The following is a 27,719-nucleotide window of genomic DNA, read 5'->3' as shown; positions in this document are numbered from 1 at the left end:
CAATAGACAAATAATATTATTAATATATTATTCATAATTAAATACAATATTTTGATAATCAGTTAATCGTTTCACTTCCAAAGTTCCAAAAATTCTCTAGTTCCAGCCTCTGAATTGTGGAGATTTGCTGCTTTTCTTTGTCTTATGTGACAGTAAACTGAATATTTTTGGCTGTTGGACTGTCAGTCAGACAGAACAAAACATTTGAAGGCGTCTGTCTGGGCTTTAAGAAATTGCAATGGGTATTTTTTAATATTTTCTAACATTTTATAGATGAAACAATTAATTGATTAAATGCACCAATAATCAGCAGTTTAATTGATGATGAAATTAATCATTAGTTGATGCCCTACCATGTTTATATAACTGCACAGTGAGATAATAGCTGATTGAATGCAGGGTTTGTTAAGTTTTTTTTTAAATAAAATGCCTAATTTGAAACCATATTAATTGCTGTTTTGACTTCCTGTTTCCTCTCAGGAGTCCCAGCGGTCATCATGGCGATCACATTAGGAGCCACCTACAGCGTCAGGAATCCTCTGGGATACAGACGGGAGGAATTGTAGGTCCACTGCTATAATTAGGGCCTGAGCCCCAAAGGGGCGAAGACCCTATTTTATTTTGTGTGTTTGTTTGTTTCTTTCTTCTTTATTATTCCGCCACTTCAACCCTAAATTCGACCCCCTAAACATGCTCAAAAACTCACCAAATTTGGCACGCACATCAGGTCTGGTAAAAAATTTGATAAAATGTAAAAAATTATCCCCCAAAGTGCCAAAATGTGCTCAATAGTGCCACCTATGTATCTAAAGTGGCCGCCACGGCCCGTAGGAATGTTGTAGAGAGATTGAAGCAAAACTCAATTATTCGTCTCATCAAGACCTACAAATCATTCACTGACACTCCTGACCTAAATCCAACAGGAAGTCCGCAATACACACATGAAAGTACAACTTTTCCCCAATTTTGGACCCCAAACAAATGCTATCTCCTCCGAGGGCGTTAATTGTATCGGCCTCAAACTTGAATACATGACTTATCACACTGTGCTGAACAAAAGGTATTAAAAACTTTGTTATAACTTGAACGGTTTAGATTTTATAAGCCCCGAAAGTTGGAGTGCCACATCCCACCTTACAATGTAAACCAATGGGGAGGCAATCTCTGGGCATGGACTTTGTGCCAAACTGAGGCGTCTGACGTCTAAACTATAAGTCTGACCACTTTCAAACCTGTATCAATGGATTGGCAAGGGAAATTCCTACTAAAATGTGATTTTTAATGTAAGATTTGGACAAAGTCATGGGATTTATGAAGATATTTCCACTAGATGACTGCTCTGAAATCCTGCTCTCAATCTGACAGGGAGAAGGAGGAAAGAAAGGGGAGGATGGGTGTGACAGTTGAATGTAGCTCTTTTATAGGATATAGCAGAGAGGTCTATATACATACAGTACATTATATACAAACTTTGTATGAAGTTTGGGGTTATTATCATTTATTTTACAATAATTGTAGGTCTTATATTTATAATTCAGTAGTGGGGATGACCTATGAGGGGAAGATAAAAAATGGAGTGAGGGTGACTGTTAAGTGATAAAGTGCTGCAGAAAAATATAATCATAACTAAAACATGTATGTATATGTAGTGTATCATGTAAAATTCATATTTGAGACTTTTTATGGCGCATTGTTCCATCAGATAGAAATATTTTTGATCTCTGCTGCTTCTTCTTAGACGCATTTCCCCCAAATTCAGCCTGACAGATTTAGTCTCTTTCAGAAACTTTCAGATCTCCACTAAAATTTAAAATAATTTCTGTATGTTTGATTAAATCTCAGACAAACAAAGCTTTAGGTTTGACAAATTTAGTTTCCCATCTCCAGCACAGTTCTTCTGTTTGACTTGCTTCTTTTCGTTTTGAAGTTGCTGGCTTGCAGCTCTGAACAAAGACAACCAGTTTGACTTTGGGAAACCGATGTTTTGGGGTTTCCTGCTACCAGTCGGTCTGATGCTGATCTACAACATTGTCCTGCTGGTTCTCTTCTCTCTGACCATATGCAAGACAGACCCCATGCTGACCAGGTAACATCTAAAAATGATCTGGTCTCTGTCGTCAACTTGACAAACTGTAATCTCATCATTCATGTGCGTCCACAAGTTTCATCCTCCCAACTTGATTATTTAATTGACAGAAAATAAAATGCCAGCTGCTCTGATAATCAATTAAAAAATGTCCAAATCTTCTGATTCCAGCATTTTAAATGTGAATATTTCCTGGTTTCTTTAGTCTCTATGACAGTAAACTGAATATCTTTGGATTGAGGACAAAACAAGATATTTGAGGACGACATCTTGGAAACACTGATCAACATTTTGTACCATTTTCTGACATTTAAAAGGTCAAATGACTAATCGATTAACCAAGAAAACACAATCAACAGGTTAATTGTCATTCTGTCCTTGTTCTGTTGTGCAGCACCAATCCTTCATCTTTGAGGAAGAAGTTCCTCAGCAGTATTTCCTTGGCAGTGTTACTGGGTCTGTCCTGGTCTCTGGGGTACCTGGTGCTCGTCACTACAGGAGAAGCAAATACAGTCTTCAGCATTTTATTCTGCATCTGTACGAGCACACAGGTGCGTTAGTTTGATCTACCTGCCAGTCACTTTTCTGTATCCTAAATGAATAAATATTTACAACAAGATGAAAAACTGAAGCTCATGCTCTTGTTTTTTTTTTCAGGGGCTTCTGATTTTCATCCTGTTCACAGCCAGAACGCCGACCTTCAGAGCCACCGTGTCGCGATCTCTTCAGTACGTCTCATCTGTCAACATCCCGCTCAACTACACAACGTACAGTCTGTGGAAGAACTCTGGGAAGAGCACCAGCTCCGAGTCCTACAGAGACATAAAGGACGAGACCAAAACACTGTAGGAACCCTCACGCCTCAACAAGAGTGGAAATCTAATTATATTTTTATATCAACAAAAACTAAAAAAATTCAAGAAGAGTAGATTGATTTAAGCAGAAATTGAAGGTCAAATATTCTGAATTTCCAACATTTCTTTGGTTTCTTTCTTGTTTTAAAGGTGCAATATGTAAGAATGTAATTCAATGTATAATGCTGCTCATTGGAGAATGTTGGGTCTCTGTAAATTAAAGAGTTCAATCTAGACCTGCTCTATGTGAAACGTGTCCTGAGATAACTTCTGTTATGATTTTGTGCCATATGCATAAAACTGAATTGAACTGAATTAATTAATACTACTACTACTACTACTAATAAAAATAATAAAAAGAATGTTGACTAATAGATAAAGACAAATAATAAAAATTATAAAAAAACTTTATTTATATATCACCTTTCATAAACAACATGAAGCTGAAACTGCTTAAAAATAATAAAATAAATAAAATAGAATTTGAGGCAGCTGTTAAAATATTAAATTCAATTTAAAAAGATAAAAATAAAGTAAAATGATAAATATTACCACTAAGCATCATATCATCTTAATAAATGTAAACCTGAAAGATTTGAGATCAAAATGAAAAAGTTAAATGAACACAAAATTCAGGATCTAATAATTTACATACTATTTTGTTTGAGGTTTTTTAAAAATAAGTTCTGTAGTTATTTTTGTATTTTGTTACTGTTTTTTATGTCTGTGTACTTTTGCAGATATATTTCTGTTCTGCTCAAATATTGCACTTTTATTTCTTTTATTGTTGTATTATCTGTACAAGCATATTTGAAAATTAAAGTTAATATTTAATGTTTTTTTTTAATATTGGTGTATATTATGAAACAGTTACGGTGATGGTTTGGATCCGGATGTAATGTGATATTGATTAATATTTGATAGATGCTTGTTACAGGAGCCTGGTGGATCAGTGTTTGGTTGCACAACTGAGTCACTTCAATTAAAAACTGCATCTTTTTATTTATGAGCTTTGATGCCCCCAAGTGACAGAAGGAGGAAACTGTGAAACTGATTCTTTGGCTTCAATTCCCCCAATGAGAACTTAATTAATTATGAGATATTTTCTGATGTTTTTAATGTTTTGCTGCTTAAATGTTGTATATTGCCAATTAGAATCACTTGACAAATAGAAAATGTTAGATTTTCATCAACAAATGTCCTCAGTTGGATTTTATATAATTTATCATGAAACCAAGGTGTTGAATGGGGTTAGTTTGATGCACATTGTTGCGTCTCCTTTGAGTCATAACTCAGTTGAACCTGAACAAACAGACATGAAACACACATTGACATCATTCAGTGTGAGTTACACTTCCTGATGTTCTCATTATCTCTGATCTCCATCACCAGTAAACCTCCATAAATCCACTTAGAAACCAGAGAAAAAAAGAGGCAGCAGAACTTACCTGAGAATCATTATGTTTCTTCAGTATCACAGTAATCCAGTGATAGTTGTCTGTACATCATGTTACGCTGCAAACAAGAACAGCTAACAGATAATGTGTCAGACTTTTTAATGGTGCTAATTTGCTAAAAGCAAAAAATACAGTCTAAAAACAAACTTACTTCAGAAACATTAAACTTCCTGTTTCCTGTCAGGGTCAGTTTGTTGTGGTGGCGAGCAGCAGCCAGCAGGAGGAGCTCTAACCTTGCTGCTGCCTGCAGGAACATTAACTGGACATTTAAGCAGAATATTCTACATATTTTGGATGTTTATATATTTCATTAATAACTCTTGTCTTTTAAAAATGTTTTCCTTTACTTTATGTGAAACATTTTGTCTTGATCAGTGGTTTAAACTGGTCATTGGTGGTCCAAACTAATCCTTAACTGGTCTATACGGGTCTTTAAATGGTTTAAACTGCTAATTTACTAATTACAATCTAAAAGCAAGTATTTTACTGGTCTAAACTGATAAATGATGATGAAAACTTGCATGTATAATCTAAAACTAGTATTTTTAATGGTCTACACTAGTCTTTAAAGGGTCGTAATGGTCTTTTAATTATCTTAACCAATTTAAAAATGGCTGTTGAAGGTCTAAACTAGTTGTATATTCATATAAACTAGTCTTTTAATTAACTAAATTGGTCTGTTATTCTTCAAAACTGATGAATGATGGAGAACACTGGGTTTTTAATAGTTTACAATGTTCTGAGAATGGTTTAAACGGGTCTTTTAATGGAGTAAACTGGTAATTCATGGTGAAAACAGGGTTTTAATGGTCTTAACTGGTTATTGATTGTCTAAACTAGTCTAATATTGGTATAAACCAGTCTTTTAATGATCTTTTACTGGTAAATAAAATTACCAGTCGATTAATGGTTTGCCAGATGTTTGCTTTAAGTTATTACTTCGCAGTTGCTCTGGGTTCAGAGGTCTGTTGTGGTCATTAGGGTGGTTGCTAGGGTGTTTGCAGTGGTTGTTAGGTGGTTGCCATTTGCTAGGGCTTTCGTTGTTGGCTACACTGGGGTGTTTCAGTCAGTCACTACGGCACTGTACGCCACTGTGTTTCCAGGTGGTTTCTAAATTGTTGCTATGGCCTTTTGAGCGGTTGCTAGGGGTTAGGTAGATAGTTGCTATGGCATTAAGGGTGGCTGCTGGGGTTTTTGAACTGTTGTTATTTGGCTTTCCACACAGTTGCTAGGGCACTGTACACCTCCACATTTGCAGGAGGTTGCTAAGTGGTTTGTATGGCTTTCTGCATGGTTGCCACGATGTTCAGGTGTCTCCAGATGGTTGCTAGGGCATTAGTAGGTAGTGCGATGATGCTTCTGCAGGTTCACAACAGAGACTTTGCTCCAACTTTTGCCTCCTCTAGAAAATGACATTTTATTAATGATAATAATGTTTCATCATCTTTTCAGAGCTCTGCCGTAGACGTGACGGGCCACTTGGGGCTTTTCTGGTTTGTTTGTTTGTTTTTGGGTTTTTTTTGTTCACTACTAAAATTAACCAAACAAATCCAGCAGCTTCACCAAACTAACAGCAGGAATTATGTAACCTGTGTGCCCTTCAAGAGCAATCAGTCAAAAGCCGAACCTCTTCTGTTTAAAGATGGACTCTCCTGTTTTGAACTCAAGTAAGCTATTTTCATGTACTCTTAATAGAGTTCTTGCCTAAAATGTACACTGGAGATGTATGTTCATAAAAAGAACACTAGATATGTACATTTATTTAAAAAAGTCTAAGTGTATCTTTTTAAAAAGAAATTGGAGAAAAATTGTGCTCTTTGTTTTTTAAAAAGGGCAAAAGTGAACATTTAAAAAAGACTAGACATCCAAATGAGAAAATACTTGAGGAGTACATTGCTAAAAGTGGTAAAGTGCACTTTTATAAAACACTGTAATTTCAATACAGTTTTATTTATATAATAATAATATATATATAATAATAATATATATCGCCAAATCATAACAGAAGTTATCTCGGGGGCACTTTTCACATAGAGCAGGTCTAGACTGTACTCTTTAATTTACAGAGACCCAACAATTCCCCCATGATCAGCACTTGGTGACGTTGGTGAGGAAACGGGAAGAAACTTCAAGCAGAACCGGACTCTAGGTGTGCGGCCATCTGCCTCGACCGGTTGGGTTGAGAGAGAAAGAGGGAAGGAGGGGGAGAGAGGAGAGAGGAGAGAGACACAGAAGCATAATAACAACAATAATAATAACAATGATTATAATAATATGAGAGAGAGAGGGAGTGGTGCAGTAAATAGGGTTCTGATTGGATGGTGAAGTATTCCGAGTATATCGCATGAAATTTCAGAGCTACTCCACTCCAGTGTCGCCTGAAACTTGACATATATTTCAAACTAAGCACATTCACGTCACTTGAAGTTACAGACATTTCCAGATTAAAGATTTTTGTTTTGCTTAGATTAAATATATTGTTGTTTTTTTTCTTTTATACAATAATGCCCTATTTTGTTTGTAACCAACCCTTAATTTATTTATTTTATGGCAAATATCAATTTGGCAATAATAATTTATTGCTTACTCTTACTTTACTACAGTCCCACAGTTAAGGCCTAGTAACATGATTGATTGCATTTATATATATTTTTAAAGGCTACTAACAAAAGTGTACTTTCTTTAAAAAGAGAACTTAAATCTGTACACTTATAAAAGACTGAAAATGTACATTTATAAAAGTAGGAGAGAAAAAGTGAACATTTATAAAACGACAAAAAATGTATAAAATAATGAAAATGAGTAAAAGAAAAAATATAAGATAGAATAGAATTTCTATAAATACTGGTGAATTAAAAGAGACTCCATTTTCTGGATATCTGTAAATTTAAACATTTGTCAATATACAGGAGTTTTAAGTTGGTCCACAGCTGTGTTCAGCAAGTCCCTTCTTCATTTTACATCTTGGAAATGTTTTTTGGCATCTGAAATTTGAACATCATGCAAGCTAATAGCAAAAACCAGGAAACTATCTCTGAACCTATGTCTTTATCACAGTACCCCTTGACTGCCATAAACCCCTCTTCACCTGTCTCAGTCAGTCTATATTAACCCAACTCTATCAGATTCAGAACTTGAACAAAAACAAGATGTGGATTCCACATTGCACAGGTTTTACCTTCTTTGTTGGATCCTTTTTGCCTCCTAAGCCTATGCTTTTGTGCTAAATTTGGAAGCATTTGCTGAAAATTTTGGGACTTATAGAACTATTATATCAATAGGTAAAACAACCTGCTAATGATATGATTTTATATTCAACTAAAATCAACTAATTTACAGGCACTACTGGATTCAATTAATAAGACTTTTAAAACATACCCATAGGTAAGGTATACAGGGACAGTCTTAACTGTGGTTGTTGGACTTCAGACTAGTCTCCCTGAAGATTCAATCTACGACCTCAAAACATCTTATTGTGTTATACCCCATTTGGACACAGAGGCTGAAGCTTTATTTCTGAGCTTTTCAATATTTAAACTGATCTATCTTCAAATCTGCAGAGTTACCCAGGAGTTGATCGCCAGTTTATAAAGTGGTAGGTACCTTACATGTTCAGCCACCGTAGTGTTAGTGGGCTTTTTAACCATCCAACACATTGAGCTACTTGGTCCTAGTCTAGAAACAATAAAGTTCTTGAAAACAGCATTTTTAACATCTAGACCAAGTTCAGCACCAGGTTAATTATGAACATTTATTTACTTACCAGTGTTTTGTTTGCGTAACAGTATGTAGTGTGTGTTCTCAAAACCCAGGGGAACCAAATATTTGCATCAATAAACCTTACTTATTTGCTACTTGTTTTGGGAAATAAAGTAGTCTCATTTCCTTTTATACATAATAAGATTTTTTGTTCTTTCAGAATCTCCTGCTATGTACCAGCTTAACCTCAAGTCTAGCCTGAAGGAGAAAGCCGGAAACCCAACCCTTCTGAATCAGATCTACACAGAGCTCTACATCACAGAGGGAGAGACTGCAGAGGTCAATGATGAACATGAGGTCAGACAGATTGAAACAGCATCCAGGAAACCAGACAGACCAGAAGCAACAATCAGACAAGAAGACATCTTTAAAGCCTCACCTGGAAGAGATGAACCAATCAGAACAGTGATGACAAAGGGAGTGGCTGGCATTGGGAAAGCAGTCTGAACACAGAAGTTCACTCTGGACTGGGCTGACAACAAAGCCAATCAGTGTGTTGGCATGGTGACAGAGGTCAGAGGCTTCACTGACCCACAGAAGGAGGAGTACTTCAGGAAAAGATTCAGAGATGAGAAGCTAGACAGCACAATCATCTCCCACATCAAGACATCACAAAGCCTCTACATCATGTGCCACATCCCAGTCTTCTGCTGGATCACTGCTACAAATATTTAAAGAGGAGAAGGGGCTGTCTTCCAGAGTGCTTTGAATTAGCTGTTCTGATTGAAATTACTTTTTTACTAATCATTTCCTCTCCAGGCTTAGTGGCTGTAACCTCTCAGAGAGAAGCTGTGCAGCTCTGTCCTCAGTTTTCAGCTCCCAGTCCTCTAGTCTGAGAGAGCTGGATTTAAATAACAACAACATGCGGGAATTGATCCTCTGGCTGAAAAAAAAAGATAAAAACATCCATTTACTTGATGCCACTTAAGAGTTCAAAACCCAACAAATTTGTAATTATAAATTTACCATTGAACAATCACTTCATGCCGGTAGATGTTTAAAACTTATTAACTCTTGAACAAATGTGTAAAAGATAGTTAATGAATAAACCTTTTTTTCTATTCATGGTTTCCCAAGGCTAATGAAATGATTCTTATCTGCAACTATAATTGATTAGTATCCAAATACAAAACATACTCAATAATAATCTAATCTGTCTCTGGTTATATGTTGCTCTTTCCATCAGATTTCTGTGAACTCACACTGGACCAAAACACTAACCACAAATTCCACAAGCTGTCTGAAAACAACAAAAACGTGACCGATCTGAGAAAGGAGCACCTGTATCCTGATCATCCGGAGAGGTTCGACTACTGGCCTCAGGTGCTGTGTGAAGAAGGTCTGACTGGTCGCTGTTACTGGGAAGTGGAGGGAATGATCGGTCCTGGTGTTTGAGCTGCACTGATGGGGGATACAATGCGTGGCACAATAACAGTGGGACTCTCATCCCTCTTCCCTCCCCGTCCTCAGTCTCTCACAGAGTAGCAGTGTATGTGGACTGTCCTACTGGCACTCTGTCCTTCTACAGAGTCTCCTCTGACACGCTGATCCACCTCCACACCTTTAACACCATGTTCACTGAACCTCTTTATCCTGGGTTTGGTTACGGGGTGAAGTTAAACTCCTCAGCTTTTCTGAGCCAACTGTAGATTATTGTTCTCTTCTAAATTCATACCTCATACTAACTCAATACAGTGTATATATACTACATACTCCTTTTCAAAGTTTACAGTTTACATTTATTTTAATTTATTCCAGCCGGTCTGCAAACAGTCTGGTTCGAGTAACTTAATTTTGTAACTTTCTCCAAAAGGATCATGTTGGTAGAATTTTTACACATTTTAAACTTGCTCAGAGGTGGAAGAAGCACTCAAATCTTCTACCTAAATAAAAGTAGCAGGACCACAATATAAAAATACTCATTTCAAGGGAAAGTAGTTAAGTAAGTAAATGTACAGAAGTATTATGATAGATAGATAGATAGATTGACCGACCGACCGACCGACCAAAAAGATTTAGGTTACTATGTATATTGCACAGTTATCAGTAACGGAAGAAATAACAAGATAAATGATCCAAAATGAATCTAATTAACTGTTGCACTGTGTATTCAAAGTTGTAGTACTTAAAGTATTAAAAGTGAAAGTACTCGTTTTGCCTTGACTGATAGAATATATGACATTATTAGATTATTAATTCTGACGCATGTGTGTAAGCTGCATGTCACTGTTTGAACTACTTTATATACAGTTGGCTAGTTTAGTAGTAGTATGAATAATACTCAACTTCAAGTACCTTAAAATTGTCCTTAAGTATGAGCTTGAGTAAATATATTTAATTCCAGCCAGTCTGCAAACAGTCTGATTTGAGTAAGCTTTTCCAGATGGACTTTTACTGATAGACCACTTTTTATACATTTAAAACTTTTCTACCAGTAGATATGCAATGAATCCTAAATTTGTAATGTCTATATTTATAAGTGGTGTTTATTTATGTTATGAAATATTTATATTGTTATTGTGTCTCTATATTCATTATATACAGTGTATTTTAAATATCTGTACGATATGTATAGTATATTATTACAGTGTTACTGTTAAAAAAGTAATTTTTTCTACCATGACATAACCTTAAAGTTATAAATCTAAGGTTAGTAGAGTTCAGTTTGATGAACACTGCCCCCTGTGGACAGAGTGAGGGACTGCTACACTTTATATCATATGACATAACCTGAGATCAACATCAAGTTATAAATATAATGTTCCTAGAGTTCAGTTCAGTGAATACAGCCAGTGGTTGGAATGAACAACTGCTACATAAACACAGTTAATTAAAGTGAGCATCTTTTACTTATTAGCATCTGTTATCCATGCCAGTTATTGAATATTAATAATGTTAGTATTAGATTAATTTTGGTTTGTTGTTTCTGAGTTTTACTGTTACACATGCAAGTGTATTTCTTACATTACTCATGGGTACAAATTACTTCAAATTGCTTTTTGTAATGCATATACAGAAAAAATAAAGAAAGTGTTAAATCTGTCATGCTCATGAATGTTTACTAGTAGTTTGAACAGTTAATTAGGCTTGAGTCTCTCATTCTGACGGTGTTTTGAAAGCTATAGTGTGTTTTGTTCTGGTCTGAGTCAGTGAATAAGTTGGTAAATTTGGTAAATTTTGAAAGTCTAAATTCAAACCAAAAGAATTTGTAAAATGCTCTAAGAAACAATTAACGTGTGTAAAAACCAGTAGCTCAGGATGTTAGAGATCTGCTTGGAAGTTTTCAGGTTCTGGGTTTGATCTGCAGGTGAATTTTGAAGTCCAGGGTCCAAAGGAAAGAGTGAAAATCTTTTAGGCTAATTTACCTGTCTTTGACCATGTAGCTCAAGTCGTTAGTTCTGTTTGGAAGTTTTGAGGGGTCATGGGTTCGATCCTCAAGTGGTTCAATGACTTTTGATGTCCGATGTACAAAGGAAAAAGTGAATGTATCAGATCAAATAGCTCAGTCTGTTGTAGGAGTGCTTGGAAGTTCAGAGGTTGTAGATTTGCCTTTTTCAATTAATTTCTTCTTTAAATCACAGTATAGTCAATTTAGAACCTTATATGTTTTTTTTGTGTGTGTGTGTGTGTGTGTGTGTGTGTGTGTGTGTGTCACATATTGGATGTGATTGATTATCATCCAGTTGATTTGAATTGCTTTAATTGACACACTAACTAAGAGCAGCCTGAAGGGGCCAGTATTTGTTAATTTTGACTATAACATTTCTCCTCAGACAGGAATTGAACCAACATTCCTTTGACTACCTAATTGCTAGTGCTCATCCTCCTGAGCTACATCTACTCATAAACAACCATGTGCTCGTTCTCCTATTTCACTTTTCTGAGAAGAAGATCAACAGTAGAAATTGAGAGCAGCACCTGAGCAAGGAATTGAACCAACTTCAAGTCTGTCACAACTCTATCATGTAAACAATTCACCCTCGTGACAGGTGTTTCAGCTTGTTCAACCTGTAATCTCTCATTTGTACTGGTCTCATAAAGAGGAGTGGAAATTTGGACTGGGTTAACTGTTAGAGAAGCGAGCTGATGTTCAATAGATTCCACTTCACACTGGAAGCTTTTCTCTAAGAGCTTTTGACTTTCACTATGGGTGTTGGACAAAATTCACTGAGACTCATAAGGATTGAACTTACAACTGCTATTTCAACCAGTCCTTTAATAGCCTGCTCTATTCAGCCTGCACTCAGCTATTTAGTGACAGACTCTTAATTTTTGTTAGTTTGAGGATTTCACTCTTTCTTTGAAACATCTGCCTAAAAGTTTACTAGTACTCTAATTTGTTGCGCAACTGGAAACGACAGCAAATGAATCATTACTAGAAGTTCTCATTCTCTCTTTTTGCACCACATACTTCATTCTTGTGATAAATATGCCAATAAACCATGATGATTTATAAATCTGAGAAAGCGAGACATTTGTGTCTGAAAATGAGATTTATGTATGTAGTTCACCCAAAAACGTCTTGGTCTTCCTTCTGTGTGTTGATTTTTTATTGAGATCAGTAAGGTGATTTCCCATTTTGGTTTTTTATTGTTTCTTCTATGAGTAAAAATTGCATAAACATTGAAAGAATGTTGGGCAAACATGTCCTATGTAACTTTCATTCACCTGTGTATTGTATCTGTAACAATGTCATGTTTGTGGAGGTGTGGCATTGCCAAACACAGCTGATGACCTTTGAGCTGCTATGTTGAGTTTTATGATTTCATTGTCACTTCCTCCTCTGCAGCACAGCTCAGTTCAAACAGTTGAGCAAAACAACATGCAAAACAACAAGATTTCATAAACTGGACCATAAACACATGAAAACGTCTCTGATCTGCAGCCGTTAATCAACATGGACTTCTGGTTTCTGCTCATTTTAACTTTGGGTAAGACAACCTCAGTTTGTTTGTTTTTTAATTTCAGACATTAACAGACAAATCTGTATGTGTGTGTGAGGCTGTTTGGTTATTAGCAGCACAGTAAAACATAAAAAAACAGAATAGAGCTGTGTGATATGACCTAAAACATTTATAACAATAACATGTTTTATCTATACATACATATATATATCTATATAGATAGATAGATAGATAGATGATCTTGATGCATTAGATCAGTGAGTTGTGCAGCAAGTTATTGATTGAGACTCCGTACTTCCCTCCTGATTATTTCCAGTCTGAGAAGTTCAAAATTCAGGCTTCAAAGAGGAAAACATTGGTTTGACATTTATGTTTTGAGTTCAATTGTATAGTATTAAATGACAGTATTATTGACAGTAAGACAAAGGAGGTGTCCTCCAGTGGTGGTGGAAAGTAACTAAGTGCATTTACTCAAGTACTGTATTTAAGTACATTTTTGAGGTATTTGTACTTTACTTGAGTATTTCCATGTGATGCTACTTTCTACATTTCAGAGGGAAATATTGCACTTTCTACTCCACTACATTTATTTGACAGCTTTAGTTACTTTTCAGATGAAGATTTGACACAATGGATAATATAACAAGCTTTAACACATTGTTAAAGATGAAACCAGTGGTTTCCAACTTTTTTGGCTTTTGACATCTTACAAAAAGCAGTGTGTAGTCGGGGTCACATTTCACATGTCTATGAGTTGTTAACAGCTCCACCAAATAGTGATTTTTCCCTCTAAACTTCTCACATGCTTTCATTTCAATAAATGTTCAAATGAGTCACAATTTCAGCAAAAATCAAAGATTAGAGAAAAAGTCCAAAAACTGAAAACAGATTTGTGTATCATGTACTATTACTGTAGTAGGATTTTTTACGCAGGACTTTTACTTGTAATGGAGTATTTTTACATTGCTGTATTGGTACTTTTACTGCAGTGAGGGATCTGAGTACTTCTTCTATTGCTGTTTTCTGTCTGGTCTCTTGTTTTGTGGAAACTTCATTCTGATTTCCATCTGCTCAACATTTTGGTCCAATTATTTGATTGTTGTGAAATCTATAAGTATCTGTGCTCCCCAGAGGATGTTTCCCATAAATGTTGGTGACTACACAAGTACAAAAGTCAAAACAAACACCAAGTATATATATATATTCTATTTCGATATTGATGGCTGCTGTCTTTTAAGAACATTAGAATGACTTTACAATTTTACTCTAATTGTACCTTTACAGAAATAGTAGTAGTATTAAGACACATCAACAACTCTTTCCTACAAACTACTTATTGTAATAATGACTGTACCTGTCTCCTCACAGCTGTTCTTTTGGCCTCCTCCAGAACAGAAGCACAAACACCAACAACCCACATGACCAGCGGCAACACTGACCTCCCAAACCCTACTACTACTACTATTGCCATCCCTGTTACCGATCCTCCTCCTACAGACACTACTGCTGCACCTGCTACCACTGCATTTCCTCCTTCTCCCACTACTGCTGCACCTGCGATCATCACTACACTTTCTCCTAATACCACTACTGCTGCACCTGCTACCAACACTACACTTCTCCCTGTAGCTACTACTACCACTGCATCTCCTCCTAATACCACTACTGCTGGCCCTGTGATCACCGCTACATTTCTTCCTTCTCCCACTACTGCTGCACCTGCTATCACCACTACACTTTCTCCTAATACCACTACTGCTGCACCTGCTAACATCACTACACTTTCTCCTAATACCACTACTGCTGCACCTGCTACCAACACTACACTTCTCCCTGTAGCTACTACTACCACTGCATCTCCTCCTAATACCACTACTGCTGGCCCTGTGATCACCGCTACATTTCCTCCTCCTTCCACTACTGCTGCACCTGCTATCACCACTACACTTTCTCCTAATACCACTACTGCTGCACCTGCTAACATCACTACACTTTCTCCTAATACAACTACTGCTGCACCTGCTACCAACACTACACTTCTCCCTGTAGCTACTACTACCACTGCATCTCCTCCTAATACCACTACTGCTGGCCCTGTGATCACTGCTACATTTCCTCCTCCTTCCACTACTGCTGCACCTGCTATCACCACTACACTTTCTCCTAATACCACTACTGCTGCACCTGCTAACATCACTACACTTTCTCCTAATACCACTGCTGCTGCACCTGCTAACATCACTACACTTTCTCCTAATACCACTACTGCTGCACCTGCTAACATCACTACACTTTCTCCTAATACCACTACTGCTGCACCTGCTACCAACACTACACTTCTCCCTGTAGCTACTACAACCACTACATCTCCTCCTCCTACCACTACTACTGCACATGCTACTACCACTCCCCCAACTACCACTCCTCTGGTTTGTAATAACGGAGGGGTATCACAGAATGGTTTCATCTGCATCTGTCCTGATGTATGGGTAGGAGAGACATGCTCAGAACGTAAGTTGGGTTTAGCAGCAGCAGCTAACAAAGACGTTTTTAATTTAAAAGAATAAATAAATAAAAGTAGTTTCTGATTTGTCCCTGTGCTGAGCTAGAAAATCCTCTAGCACTAGTATCTGCCCAACTCCAGTGGATTAACTTTCTCCATGTTGGACATTGGGCTAAATTTTCTGGTAAAATTAACACTAAATTAATAAGTTGTTACTTGGGGTATACTGATCATTACAGCCTCCAGTGGCTGTTAGTGTGGCTTTAGGATAATTAGTCTTGTTTTACTCCATTGACAATGAATTGACTGCAAAATACAGATTAATCACGCCCTCCAGGAAATTGTAATCACAGTAATTAACACAAATTCAAGAAATCTCCATAGTATTTGCGAGATCTTGCAATTTTGCTAAATTACTGCAACTTTTTGGCATGAAATGGCCAAATCACTAGACAGCTTGTGATTTTGTTGCATTTTGTGTCGTGGTAACTTAAGTCATTGCAGAGCGATGAATATGTGATAAATGGAACTCAAGTACAGTATTTTCTTTTTTATATAACTTTGAACCCATGGTTCTCATGTTCTGAAATAAATATAAAGACATTTTCACTGAAATATAGTTGTTTATGTGATATGCAGTATGCTGTTTATCCAAGGAAGTGATTACATATAACTTCATTGGTAATAATTTTTTTTTAAAAATCACATTTTCCTCAGCTTGCAATTTTTCCCAATTCCCCCAATTTTACTGCAAAAAAAACACATAAACATTGCAGATTGTATGGCAATTTTTGAGAAAAAACGCTGCAAAATCAAACATTTTTGTCTGCAATAATTCTGGAGGGAGTGATTAATTGGACCAGAGCTTCCCAACTCTTAAAGCCTGGTCACACCAGCTTTTGAAACGTTGAAATTTTGTAGCAAGCTAAGCAAACAGGTTTCTAACAGACTATTAGCAAGCAGGACAGCACACAGAGCTACTGTGACTGGCTAGTGCGTTAGTGTTCAGCTTCAAGCCAACAGTAGTTATCTAACTAGCACTGTGAGTCGTCACTACATCAGCAAACTTCTAGAAACAAATATTTTGCAAAGACTTGCAGATTTATTTTGATGTACTACTTTCTGGTGTGACCAGTCCTTTATAATATGTTAGCATTATGTTATCAGGTGTGTTTAGACCTAGCAGTAATAAGGTGAATTTTACTGCTGATTGGTTTTGTAGTCTATGTTCATTTGCCCCAAACAGCCAATGTAACAACTGTACAGATGTTAGCCAAGCTAGCTAGCAAACAATGATGTGTGTGTCTGACTGATCCCAGAACTCAGCAGGAACTCCAGTTATTTTCATCCAGTCTTTTCTTTCTCCCTTCGTCTCTGTACATTAATGAAATAATGCTAACTTTTTAAACTCTGGTAGATGAGATTTTGCCCAAGTGAATTGCACCCACACTAAATTTTCCATTGACTTAATTCAGTCGCCCCATGTTTTCTGTCTGAACACACCTTTAGATTTCTTGCTTTCCCACTTATCATTTCCAAAGCAAACTGAGCAGCAAACCAAAATCTTCAAAAACGCAGCTCATCTTTTATTAAATTTGTCCTCTTAGCAAATTTCTGCGAAGAACAAAGAGTGGGTGGATTCAACTTCCAGCAAACACCCATCGGCTGGTTTGCATATTCTGAAGAAACATGCGACAAAGACACAAGCAATGGTAAGTTTCTAACATCCATCTACAGACACATCCATCAAGGTAACAGCCCATTTCTCGTCAGTCTAATATTAATGGAAACATGAGGCCCACTCTGTGCCCACCATCTTAACTCCCTTCACTTCCATCCAGCTGACAAACCACGAGCTTCAGCCAGATGCTCCTCCTTCCCGAATGGATCAACAAGTTTCAACAGTCTACAAGAGTTCCAGTGTGATGTGACGCTCAGCGATGTACAACAAAATGTGAGAACTGACTTAAAAACCCTGAAAACTACTGATTGATAACTCTCGGGGATCATATTTTGGTTGTCACCACAGATGAATGTTAAATAAATTAGAAACAGCTACCTTGATATCTTGACAATCACACATGATGTGATGTTGGATGTTTTTGGGAAGCTACAGATTGGCCTCTGCCATTAACTCTTTAACATCTCAACTCTTTTCTTACGTTACCATATTTGTATTTTCAGATTGTATATATGTGTGTGAATGAATCATTTATGGGCAATTGTGTTTGCAAACTTGCTTGCCTCATATTGTGCCCCTTGAGGGACAAATAAAGTATTTTGAATTAACTTGTAAATGTTTTAAAGATCCAGTACTAAGAGACAGTATAAACACTGAAATTGTGCGATAAATTAAGATTTTACCATTTTCTGCAAAAAACATCAATTGATTTTTAGATAATCACATATTTTATTTGATCTCTGATCCCCAACATGTGACATGCAACTTTGAAATAAGGCTGACCTAATAAATACAAGCAAATACCTCTCATATTTTCAGCTCACCAGCCCGGCTCAATTGGAGACGCTGGCAGCCAGCACTCAAATCCTGACGTCCAAACCTGAACAGCTGACGGCTGAAAACGTCACAGTGGCAGCTAATATTGCCAACACACTGCTTCTGTCTCCCAACGCTACAGAGGTACCAAACATCACTTTCAACAGAACTTCTAGTTCAGTCAACTTTTAACTTAAGGATTTCGCACCGATCTGAGAAATCTACAACATTTGACAAAAACAGACACAATTCTAGACAGAACAAGAAAATATTTTAGCAGATGGCATCACTTTTTGAAGGATAAAAGGTGTCAGAGGCCTTAAATATTAAATGGTCTTGCATCTCAGAATGAAGAGCACACTCTAAAAGCTTCAGTATTTTACTTTTTCTTGATGTAATGTCTGAGCCGTGTATCCTGTGTTATGTTGTGTTACAGAGCGTCAGGGTGGCAGCAGTAGCTACGGTCAGCCAGCTGCTGAACGCCAGCGTGCCTGATGACACCAAGGAAAACAACACTACTCTGCGGTACAAAAATAATATAATTACATAAACATAAATCTGCCACAGTCTGCAACTTTTGTTTAAATGTGCCTTGATCTTTATTAGCCATGCTAGCAGCTAGTAGCTCAATGGATGGTAATGTCTGTCAGTTGGATTGAAATATCTCTCAACAATCATTGATGGATGGACACAAAATTTGGTTCAAACATTCATGTTCCTCAGAGGATCAATCCTACAGAACTTCTTCTGACCTTATGACCAAATACCTGCAAAATCCTTTAATACGGCATAGCTGACGAAAGCGAAATGCATTTCATTTCCTTAGCCTTAGTTTGAGAATTAACATGTTTTCATACAAGTGACGGTTAGAAGGACAGTGCATTGACAATATAACACCACATGTATTAAATTTGTTTTTAATCACTTTGAGCGAAGGAGTCCATGTTTGTTTGTTTTCAGATACTTCTGCATCATTATGAAAAAAGTGAGATATAGTGGAGCCTTCAGAAAACTTCCCAGTGTAATTATGACTTGGACGTTAATATGAACATTATTTACAAGTCAGAAACCGGAAACTCATCTGTAATTAATAAAAGTCTGGATACTCACAGGAAGCAGGTTTGGCTTCAGGTTGAGGGCCTAAAGAAGCCTGAAACAGAAAAGAAGAAATGTGGCAAATTTCTCAGCACATCAGTATTTAAAAGCTGTGAGAACAAAAGCTGCTCTACAAGACTTTTTCCTGAGCAAAATTAAAGTTTTCTTAATTTCCTGATTTTAAGCCTCAATTTTAAAAACAACGTATCTGTTTGTTGGTTAATGAGCACCTGCAGCAGTGCCTCGGTGTCGCAGGTATACGCTGAGTTTGGGTTTCTGTGATATTTCTGTGTTTGTCGTTTCCAGCCTGACGCAGACTCTGGACCAGCTCTCATTGAACCTCAGCGCCAGCCTCAACTCGAATCAATCTAATGTGGTTCAGCCCAACCTGGTGGTCCAGTCGGCTCAGATACCTGCAGCCAACACTCAGGGAGTCCAGTTCACATCGCTCAAAGGTCAGTGACAACATCAACCAGGAGTAAGAACCTCGCTGTTAAATGCTGCGTTTCTTCAACTGAGGGTCAATATTTCTCCAATTACCAGTTTCAGACAGACTGACCTCAGATCTGACCAACAACAGGTTTAGCCGAAATAACTTTGTCTTATTTACTTTATTATTAACCTTTCACTTTGGCGTCAACGTTCTCCCAACTGCCCACTGCTTGTTATTAACACTTAGTATGGCTGCGTTTAATCATTTAGTTCATTAAAAGAATACAAGATGAAGAACAGTGAAATAACACATTTGTTTGTATTGTTTAGACTTGTCTCGTCTAAAATATTCAGATATTCAGTTTACTGTCACATGTGGCAACAAAAAACAGCAAATCTTCACATTTTAGAAGCTGGAACCATCAAATTGGCATTTTTGCTGAAACGATTAATCGATTATCAAAATAGTTGCTAATTAACTTTCCATCAACTAACTAATCCATTAATCGTTGCAGCTCTACTCTCATGGAAACAGTTTATTGTATAGGTTCCGCAAACATGAGCTCCGACAGTAACAGAAATCATCTCAAACACTTTGAGTCTCTTTTGAGTTAGTCGATGAAAACTTCTTTGTATCTTGTTTTTAATTTCACAATTAAGAAACTTTCAGACACAAACCATCTTCTCACATTGAACACAAGCTAAATCCAACACAAGTGTGACGTCAGTGGATCTGCTTTGGTCCAACAGCTGCAGCAGTGTTCAGGAGACCACTTTAAGTTTTCACTTTCAGTTGGACTCAAAATATTTGAGACTATTTCTTTGAATGTGAGTTTTACGTAAAGCTGTGGGATGACTGTGCTCCTTGTTTTGTTTGATGTCTTTTTAACAGAATCAACCACAGAGGTGCTGAGTAAAGTCTTATCATTAAAGATAGTCTTTAATAACTAAATATATAACTACATCTGATCAGTGAACAGAAAGTTAAACAGTCTTGTTGTCATTAGGTCCGCGTGACTAACAGTGATTCAGTTTAATTGATGCAAAGGTGACAATCAAAGTGCAGCTGTGTTATTTTACATGGTCATCTTGATAAACCTCGTGTTTGAGGGAGCTTTTTTATAGTTTTATGACTTTAATAGTCCATCTTCATTCCTCCTGAATGGTTCACTGTTTCAGTACAGTTAACAGTTGAGGGATCCGACTGCATTAAGTTTTGACTTTTAGACCTCTGTGAGTTGGTCATCATCTAGACACATCAAGACCTATTTTCTTCTATTTTCTTACATTTAAATAAAAAGCACAGTATTATGTGTGATTGGCAGAGTTCGCACACAGAATAAGGAGTCAGGAACGGTTTAAATTACGTATCTTACAATAAGCAGCAGACTCCATTCAAAAATCGTGTTGAGTTCAGGGAAACTTTATATACTTTGGGAAACATTGTCTACAACAAATTATTGTTTGTGCCTTTGTGTGAATTTGGCATTAAATGTAAAACATCAGGTTCAAGTCAACTCAGATATATGGGAGCTATCAGAAGATTCTGGGTTTCCCAGTAGTAATTATAAGTCGGAAACTGGTAGTTACAGTAACTCCAATATGACATGGATGTAGTATTACACTACTATCTACTACTATGCAGTATTACACTACTATCATCAGACTTGATTTTTATGAGTTTCATCTGTTATTCTGTCCACTATCAGACTACTCACAGACAGAGGTTAGCTTGATTCATGCAGGCGTCTGAAAGAGAGAAAAACAACAAACATTTGGTCATTAAGTCAAAATAAAATCACACCTAACTGTAGGATAGCTGCCAGAACGTACACATATACACAAGTAAAAAACTAAGTTTTTTGGTATTAATGTTTTATTTACATCAACATCTCATTAACAACAACAGCATCTCTGTATCTTGGTGTGTTTAGGAGAGTCTGGCAGTTTTGTGGCCAACCGAATCAAGCTGAACACCAACACGTCAACAGTTGAGGTGGGGGACAAGTTCGCAGCCGACGCCCTGATATTAATACGATTTCCACCAGGTGAGTTTCTGCTCTCGGTCTTCACAAACTAGTGTTAAAGGAACTCAACACAACACAAAATATTCCAAACATGGTCAGAACAGCACTTTGTACCACAATGTTTTTTCTCTGCTTCAAATAAAGTTGTTGTTTTCTGTCTCTTGTGTCTCTTGCAGAAGCTGCCAATAGTCGCCAGAGGCCGACAAACGTCTCGCTCGGCTTTGTCCTCTACCAGAATGGCAATTTCTTCCGGTCGAGGCTCTACAGGGGGCCGCGGGCCTCCATCAGGGTCCTGTCTGCCAGCGTTACAGGTCAGGAGCGCAGCGTGGTGCCACAACACGTTGAGATGCACTTCAGACCAACAGTAAGACCATCTCTTTAACATTTTTTAACAATTCAGAATGAAATATAATGATATTTAATGATCTTTATTGACTTTTTGACTGAATGTACACAAATGATTTGAAACGCTCTTTACTTACATACTAAACCAGTGAGGGAATAATCACCATCCTTACCTGTTACCACAGATTTCTTTAAGATAATATAAAATCAAATTTGATCCCAGGAGGGAAATTTAGCATTATAGCAGCACAGAAGAAGACCAGAGAGGTAGACAACCTTAAACCAATGTGCATAAATGTGGTGCAGTTTTCTGAAAATCCAGATTGTGACTGAATGTGTACAAACAGGTCTGCCCATCCACGAATTTAGTCCACCGAGGAGAAATCAGCATCAACGCTGTTTAAATGCACAGGTTAACCAGGGCTCAAGACCCGAGCGTGACGATGTGAAAGGGCCCACGAGGCTCAAGGGAAGAGAATAAAATAAAATTTGTACATTTGTTCAATTATCATTAACATTAACAAATTAACATTTGTACATTATCCTCTCTATATATGAAATTGTTCTGCAGGGGTTTTTTTTTACCCTTTTTTTGACAGAGTTTGGTTGATTTGGCCTCTTTTCAGCTCCTTCTTTAAAAACTCATAATCAAAGTGTTGATTTCTCTACAGCATTTACAGCTGCTGAGAGCTGCTATATATACTGTATATATCATTTATATTTATATATAATCTATAACCACTATAAACCGTTGTATGTATGTTGACATAGAGGCTGAACACAGTTTTATGATTTCTCTCTTTAATTATATCAGGATTTATGATTTTATTTTATTACTTGTCCCAACTGGTTTCAGTGGAACTGTTTGTTTTTATGTGACCAATAAATCTCATTGATATGACGATGCTTGGTGATGACAGTAGCAGCTGTGGGATCATTTTCTACTGTTACTGAAAGTAGAATCAGATCAGAACCACTGAACTGTTTTGGTGCTTGTATTTTTCTTTTTCATTATGAGAAAGTCCAGAAGAAGAGGAGCAACATTTTCAGGCTCAAAATGTAAAATCCCTGTTATATCCAAAATCTTGCATTTATTTCAAATCTTGCGTACAGCAAATATTAATAGTCAATAAACGAAGTAATAATAATAAATCTTTATGAGGAGTTCAATGAGGAACCACTGTTGGTCAAATGAAAACAACAAACAGCAGAGCGCTGTAGCTGTCATTGAATTAAGAACATCACATCAAACAATTTGTTAACATTTTAAGTTATTGTTGTTTAACAGGTAAAATCCAAAGTATATCCACATATCTCCAAAATCCTTCAATTTCTTTGCACTGATTTAGAACATACATGTGTTCAATGTTAATCTGTTCACATTATCTTCCAAACACATTTAAAATTTATGAATAAAAAAACTGTTACTACTGCTGCTGTTTTAATCTTACTGGATGTGAATCCATGTAGATTTTAAACATTTTTCAGTGAGTACATTTACTTTTTAAATATTACTGTCACAAAAATAACACAAAAAGATCATAAATTGTGTCATCATTTTATTTTAAAGTGGTATTTTTATTTGGATTGTTCCTTTATGTTTCACTACTCTAAAAAATAAGTGTTGTAGGTAGATATAATATCTGCTAATGTTTCAGCTGAAGAACGGCACCTCGCTGTACGACTTTGCCTGCGTGTTTTGGAACTACAGTCTGGGGGACTGGAGCACTGCCGGCTGCTCCAAAGGCAACGCTTCAGACGGCGTTCTGCGTTGTTTCTGCAACCACACCACCAACTTTGCTGCTCTCTGGGTGAATATCAAATATCTGAAATGACAGTTTCAGGCTAAATAAGATTTCATTAAAATAAGCTCATATGTAACAAACTTAAACTTAGTGGAATCAAGAACTTTGTTGGGAAACTTCTTGTCGACTATGGCTGATGTTGAACTATTAAATTTAAACACAATTTCCTTGAAAAGAAGACAAACTAGACGTGGAGCTTCTTGTTAAAAGAAATATGTGTATTTTGCATCACATATTACATTAAAAGTTAAATAAAAATGTTGTTTCTGTTTCAGTCTTTCAAAGAGCAGTACGAGTATGCAAAACCTCTGCAGGTGATTTCCATCGTTGGACTCTCATTTTCTATTTTCGGTTTGGTTGTAACGATCATTCACCACATTAAAGAGAAGTAAGATCATGTTACATTACGGATGATAGAAATGTTTCATTGTATTGTTGGTTGTTTAGTTTGTCACAGATTAAAATACATCAACTGTATTCATTGCTAAACTTTCTGTTGTTGAAGTTAGCCTTAGTTTAGCATTTCCTTTAGCATTTACAATCAGTACATTGCAAAGTTTTCACATACAAGGAATTTGCCCGTCTTTTAGTGCATAACGGTCCAAATATACCCAGTAAGAGAAAATACAAGTACCTCGAAAGTCAAGTAATCTATATTTCAAAGAGAAACTTACAATAAAAATGTATAAAATTATGGCAGCATTTTACTGCCAACACTTTTTAATTAGCTTGTTATAACGAGAAGCATTTCTCATTGTATCTTTTTTACATTATGACATTTTTGGTTGTATTTGTTCTTACTAGATACCAAATTATTCACTTTCTTACAAGAAATCTGTTGTGTCTTTAAAACTATCTTTTCTGCCTCTTTAGCTTTTATAGAAGTGCTCAGAAAAACAAGAACTCAAAGATCGCTCTGCTCTGCATCTGCATCAGCCTGCTGGCCTTCATCATCACCTTCCTCTCTGGAGTCCAAAACTCCAACAAACAGAATGACACAAAGCAGGAAATCAGCAATGAAACCAATCAGGTCCTCACCTCCGACGAATATGTGGAACCAGATCGTGGCTCATGCACAGCAGTGGCGGCTCTCCTCCAGTTCTTCCTGGTGGCGACCTTCATGTGGAACACCGTTTATGGCACGCAGCTAGTGCTGCTGATCAGGACGATGCGCCGCACTCTGCCGCCACACTGGACGTCAGTCAGTGTCGCTGCTGGATGGGGTACGAGATTCATTCAGGAGGGAATGGCGGGAGATGGCTTTGGTTGTTTGTTCTAACCCTTACAGTAACAATCTGGAAGATCCGTTTTATTCTCTTTGGCGAGTCTGTTGCGTTAGCTCTGCCTACCCTCTCTGGCAGACCAACCACTGCTGGCCGATGGAAAACACATCACTAACTGTGCGCCACTTGTGATTTTTCCCGGGAATGTCGCCACCGACCCAGTTTGCAATACTGCAAATGAAAGGGCTTTCATCATTGGGCCACAGCCTCAGTCACCACCGTGTTAGCTCTTTGGGTGATAGATAGTGACTTCACAGACATTTATTTTATTGAAAATCTTCAAGATTATTACTTTAAAACTCTGGAGAGGTCTGATTTTTGGGGGTTTTAGCCAGAATGTAAAATACCGAAAGAATTCAGACATGAATCTCATAATTGTGACTTAAATGAACCCGACGTTAACAGCTGTTGTCTTTAGGAACAGAAGTCAGGCTTATAATAATTCTGACTTCATTTTATAAAATATTGTCGTTATTAATAGAATTCTGACTTTTGTTCTCATAGTTATGACTTCAATTTCAAAATCTTCACTTTATGTAAGAATCCTGACTTAAATTGACCAAAACAAATGTCTTAACAGCAGAAGGTTTTGTGTTCACAGAATTCTGACTTAAATCTCAATCAAAGATTCCAGATGACTTTAAATCAGTGACAGTCTCTAGTATTCACAGATACTTAAAGAAAGGATGAGATTGAGAATTCAGTTAGCAAATATTCACTGTTTATATCCTTATTTAAGAGCTGAAACAAAGTTGGTCAATAGACAAATAATATTATTCATATAATATTCATAATTAAATACAATATTTTGTTAATCAGTTAATCGTTTCACTTCCAAAGTTCCAAAAATTCTCTAGTTCCAGCCTCTGAATTGTGGAGATTTGCTGCTTTTCTTTGTCTTATGTGACAGTAAACTGAATATTTTTGGCTGTTGGACTGTCAGTCAGACAGAACAAAACATTTGAAGGCGTCTGTCTGGGCTTTAAGAAATTGCAATGGGTATTTTTTAATATTTTCTAACATTTTATAGATGAAACAATTAATTGATTAAATGCACCAATAATCAGCAGTTTAATTGATGATGAAATGAATCATTAGTTGATGCCCTACCATGTTTATATAACTGCACAGTGAGATAATAGCTGATTGAATGCAGGGTTTGTTAAGTTTTTTTTAAATAAAATGCCTAATTTGAAACCATATTAATTGCTGTTTTGACTTCCTGTTTCCTCTCAGGAGTCCCAGCGGTCATCATGGCGATCACACTAGGAGCCACCTACAGCGTCAGGAATCCTCTGGGATACAGACGGGAGGAATTGTAGGTCCACTGCTATAATTAGGGCCTGAGCCCCAAAGGGGCGAAGACCCTATTGTATTTTGTGTGTTTGTTTGTTTGTTTCTTCTTTATTATTCCGCCACTTCAACCCTAAATTTGACCCCCTAAACATGCTCAAAAACTCACCAAATTTGGCATGCACATCAGGTCTGGTGAAAAATTTGATAAAATGTAAAAATTATCCCCCAAAGTGCCAAAATGTGCTCAATAGTGCCACCTATGTATCTAAAGTGGCCGCCACGGCCCGTAGGAATGTTGTAGAGAGATTGAAGCAAAACTCAATTATTCGTCTCATCAAGACCTGCAAATCATTCACTGACACTCCTGACCTAAATCCAACAGGAAGTCCGCAATACACACATGAAAGTACAACTTTTCCCCAATTTTGGACCCCAAACAAATGCTATCTCCTCCGAGGGCGTTAATTGTATCGGCCTCAAACTTAAATACATGACTTATCACATTGTGCTGAACAAAAGGTATTAAAAACTTTGTTATAACTTGAACGGTTTAGATTTTATAAGCCCCGAAAGTTGGAGTGCCACATCCCACCTTACAATGTAAACCAATGGGGAGGCAATCTCTGGGCATGGACTTTGTGCCAAACTGAGGCGTCTGACATCTAAACTATAAGTCTGACCACTTTCAAACCTGTATCAATGGATTGGCAAGGGAAATTCCTACTAAAATGTGATTTTTAATGTAAGATTTGGACAAAGTCATGGGATTTATGAAGATATTTCCACTAGATGACTGCTCTGAAATCCTGCTCTCAATCTGACAGGGAGAAGGAGGAAAGAAAGGGGAGGATGGGTGTGACAGTTGAATGTAGCTCTTTTATAGGATATAGCAGAGAGGTCTATATACATACAGTACATTATATACAAACTTTGTATGAAGTTTGGGGTTATTATTTTACAATAATTGTAGGTCTTATATTTATAATTCAGTGGTGGGGATGACCTATGAGGGGAAGGGAAAAAATGGAGTGAGGGTGACTGTTAAGTGATAAAGTGCTGCAGAAAAATAAAATCATAACTAAAACATGTATGTATATGTAGTGTATCATGTAAAATTCATATTTGAGACTTTTTATGGCGCATTGTTCCATCAGATAGAAATATTTTTGATCTCTGCTGCTTCTTCTTAGATGCATTTCCCCCAAATTCAGCCTGACAGATTTAGTCTCTTTCAGAAACTTTCAGATCTCCACTAAAATTTAAAATAATTTCTGTATGTTTGATTAAATCTCAGACAAACAAAGCTTTAGGTTTGACAAATTTAGTTTCCCATCTTCAGCACAGTTCTTATGTTTGACTTGCTTCTTTTCGTTTTG

General features: G+C 36.9%; 1 protein-coding gene and 1 long non-coding RNA gene across 4 annotated transcripts in view; one reads left to right on the top strand and one right to left on the bottom strand.

Annotated features, from left to right (window-relative positions):
- The window catches only part of adgrg7.1 (adhesion G protein-coupled receptor G7, tandem duplicate 1), a 46,374-nt gene that overhangs the window by 16,661 nt on the left and 1,994 nt on the right, over positions 1–27,719 (top strand). For 2 of the 3 annotated variants that reach the window (XM_067582835.1, XM_067582837.1), the window contains exons 13-16: positions 481–562; positions 1,928–2,086; positions 2,481–2,637; positions 2,744–3,733. In XM_067582835.1, the coding sequence (XP_067438936.1) occupies positions 481–562; positions 1,928–2,086; positions 2,481–2,637; positions 2,744–2,935 (590 nt within the window). In that variant the 3' untranslated portion in view covers positions 2,936–3,733. Of the gene's footprint in view, positions 1–480; positions 563–1,927; positions 2,087–2,480; positions 2,638–2,743; positions 3,734–18,063; positions 18,205–18,496; positions 18,586–19,461; positions 19,611–21,521; positions 21,636–21,790; positions 21,979–23,617; positions 23,771–24,039; positions 24,153–24,637; positions 24,988–26,283; positions 26,366–27,719 lie in introns of those variants that run through there. The other variant, XM_067582836.1, reaches the window with a different exon arrangement.
- On the bottom strand, positions 1,854–5,050 carry LOC137176859 (uncharacterized). The gene is made up of 3 exons (XR_010925869.1): positions 4,389–5,050; positions 2,785–2,898; positions 1,854–2,578 (listed from the first exon to the last, which is right to left on the bottom strand). It is a non-coding gene; the product is annotated as an uncharacterized lncRNA (long non-coding RNA).

Source organism: Thunnus thynnus, chromosome 24 (assembly GCF_963924715.1).
Source record: "Thunnus thynnus chromosome 24, fThuThy2.1, whole genome shotgun sequence".
NCBI lineage: Eukaryota > Metazoa > Chordata > Actinopteri > Scombriformes > Scombridae > Thunnus > Thunnus thynnus.
This window is presented reverse-complemented; position numbering and strand designations above follow the sequence as displayed.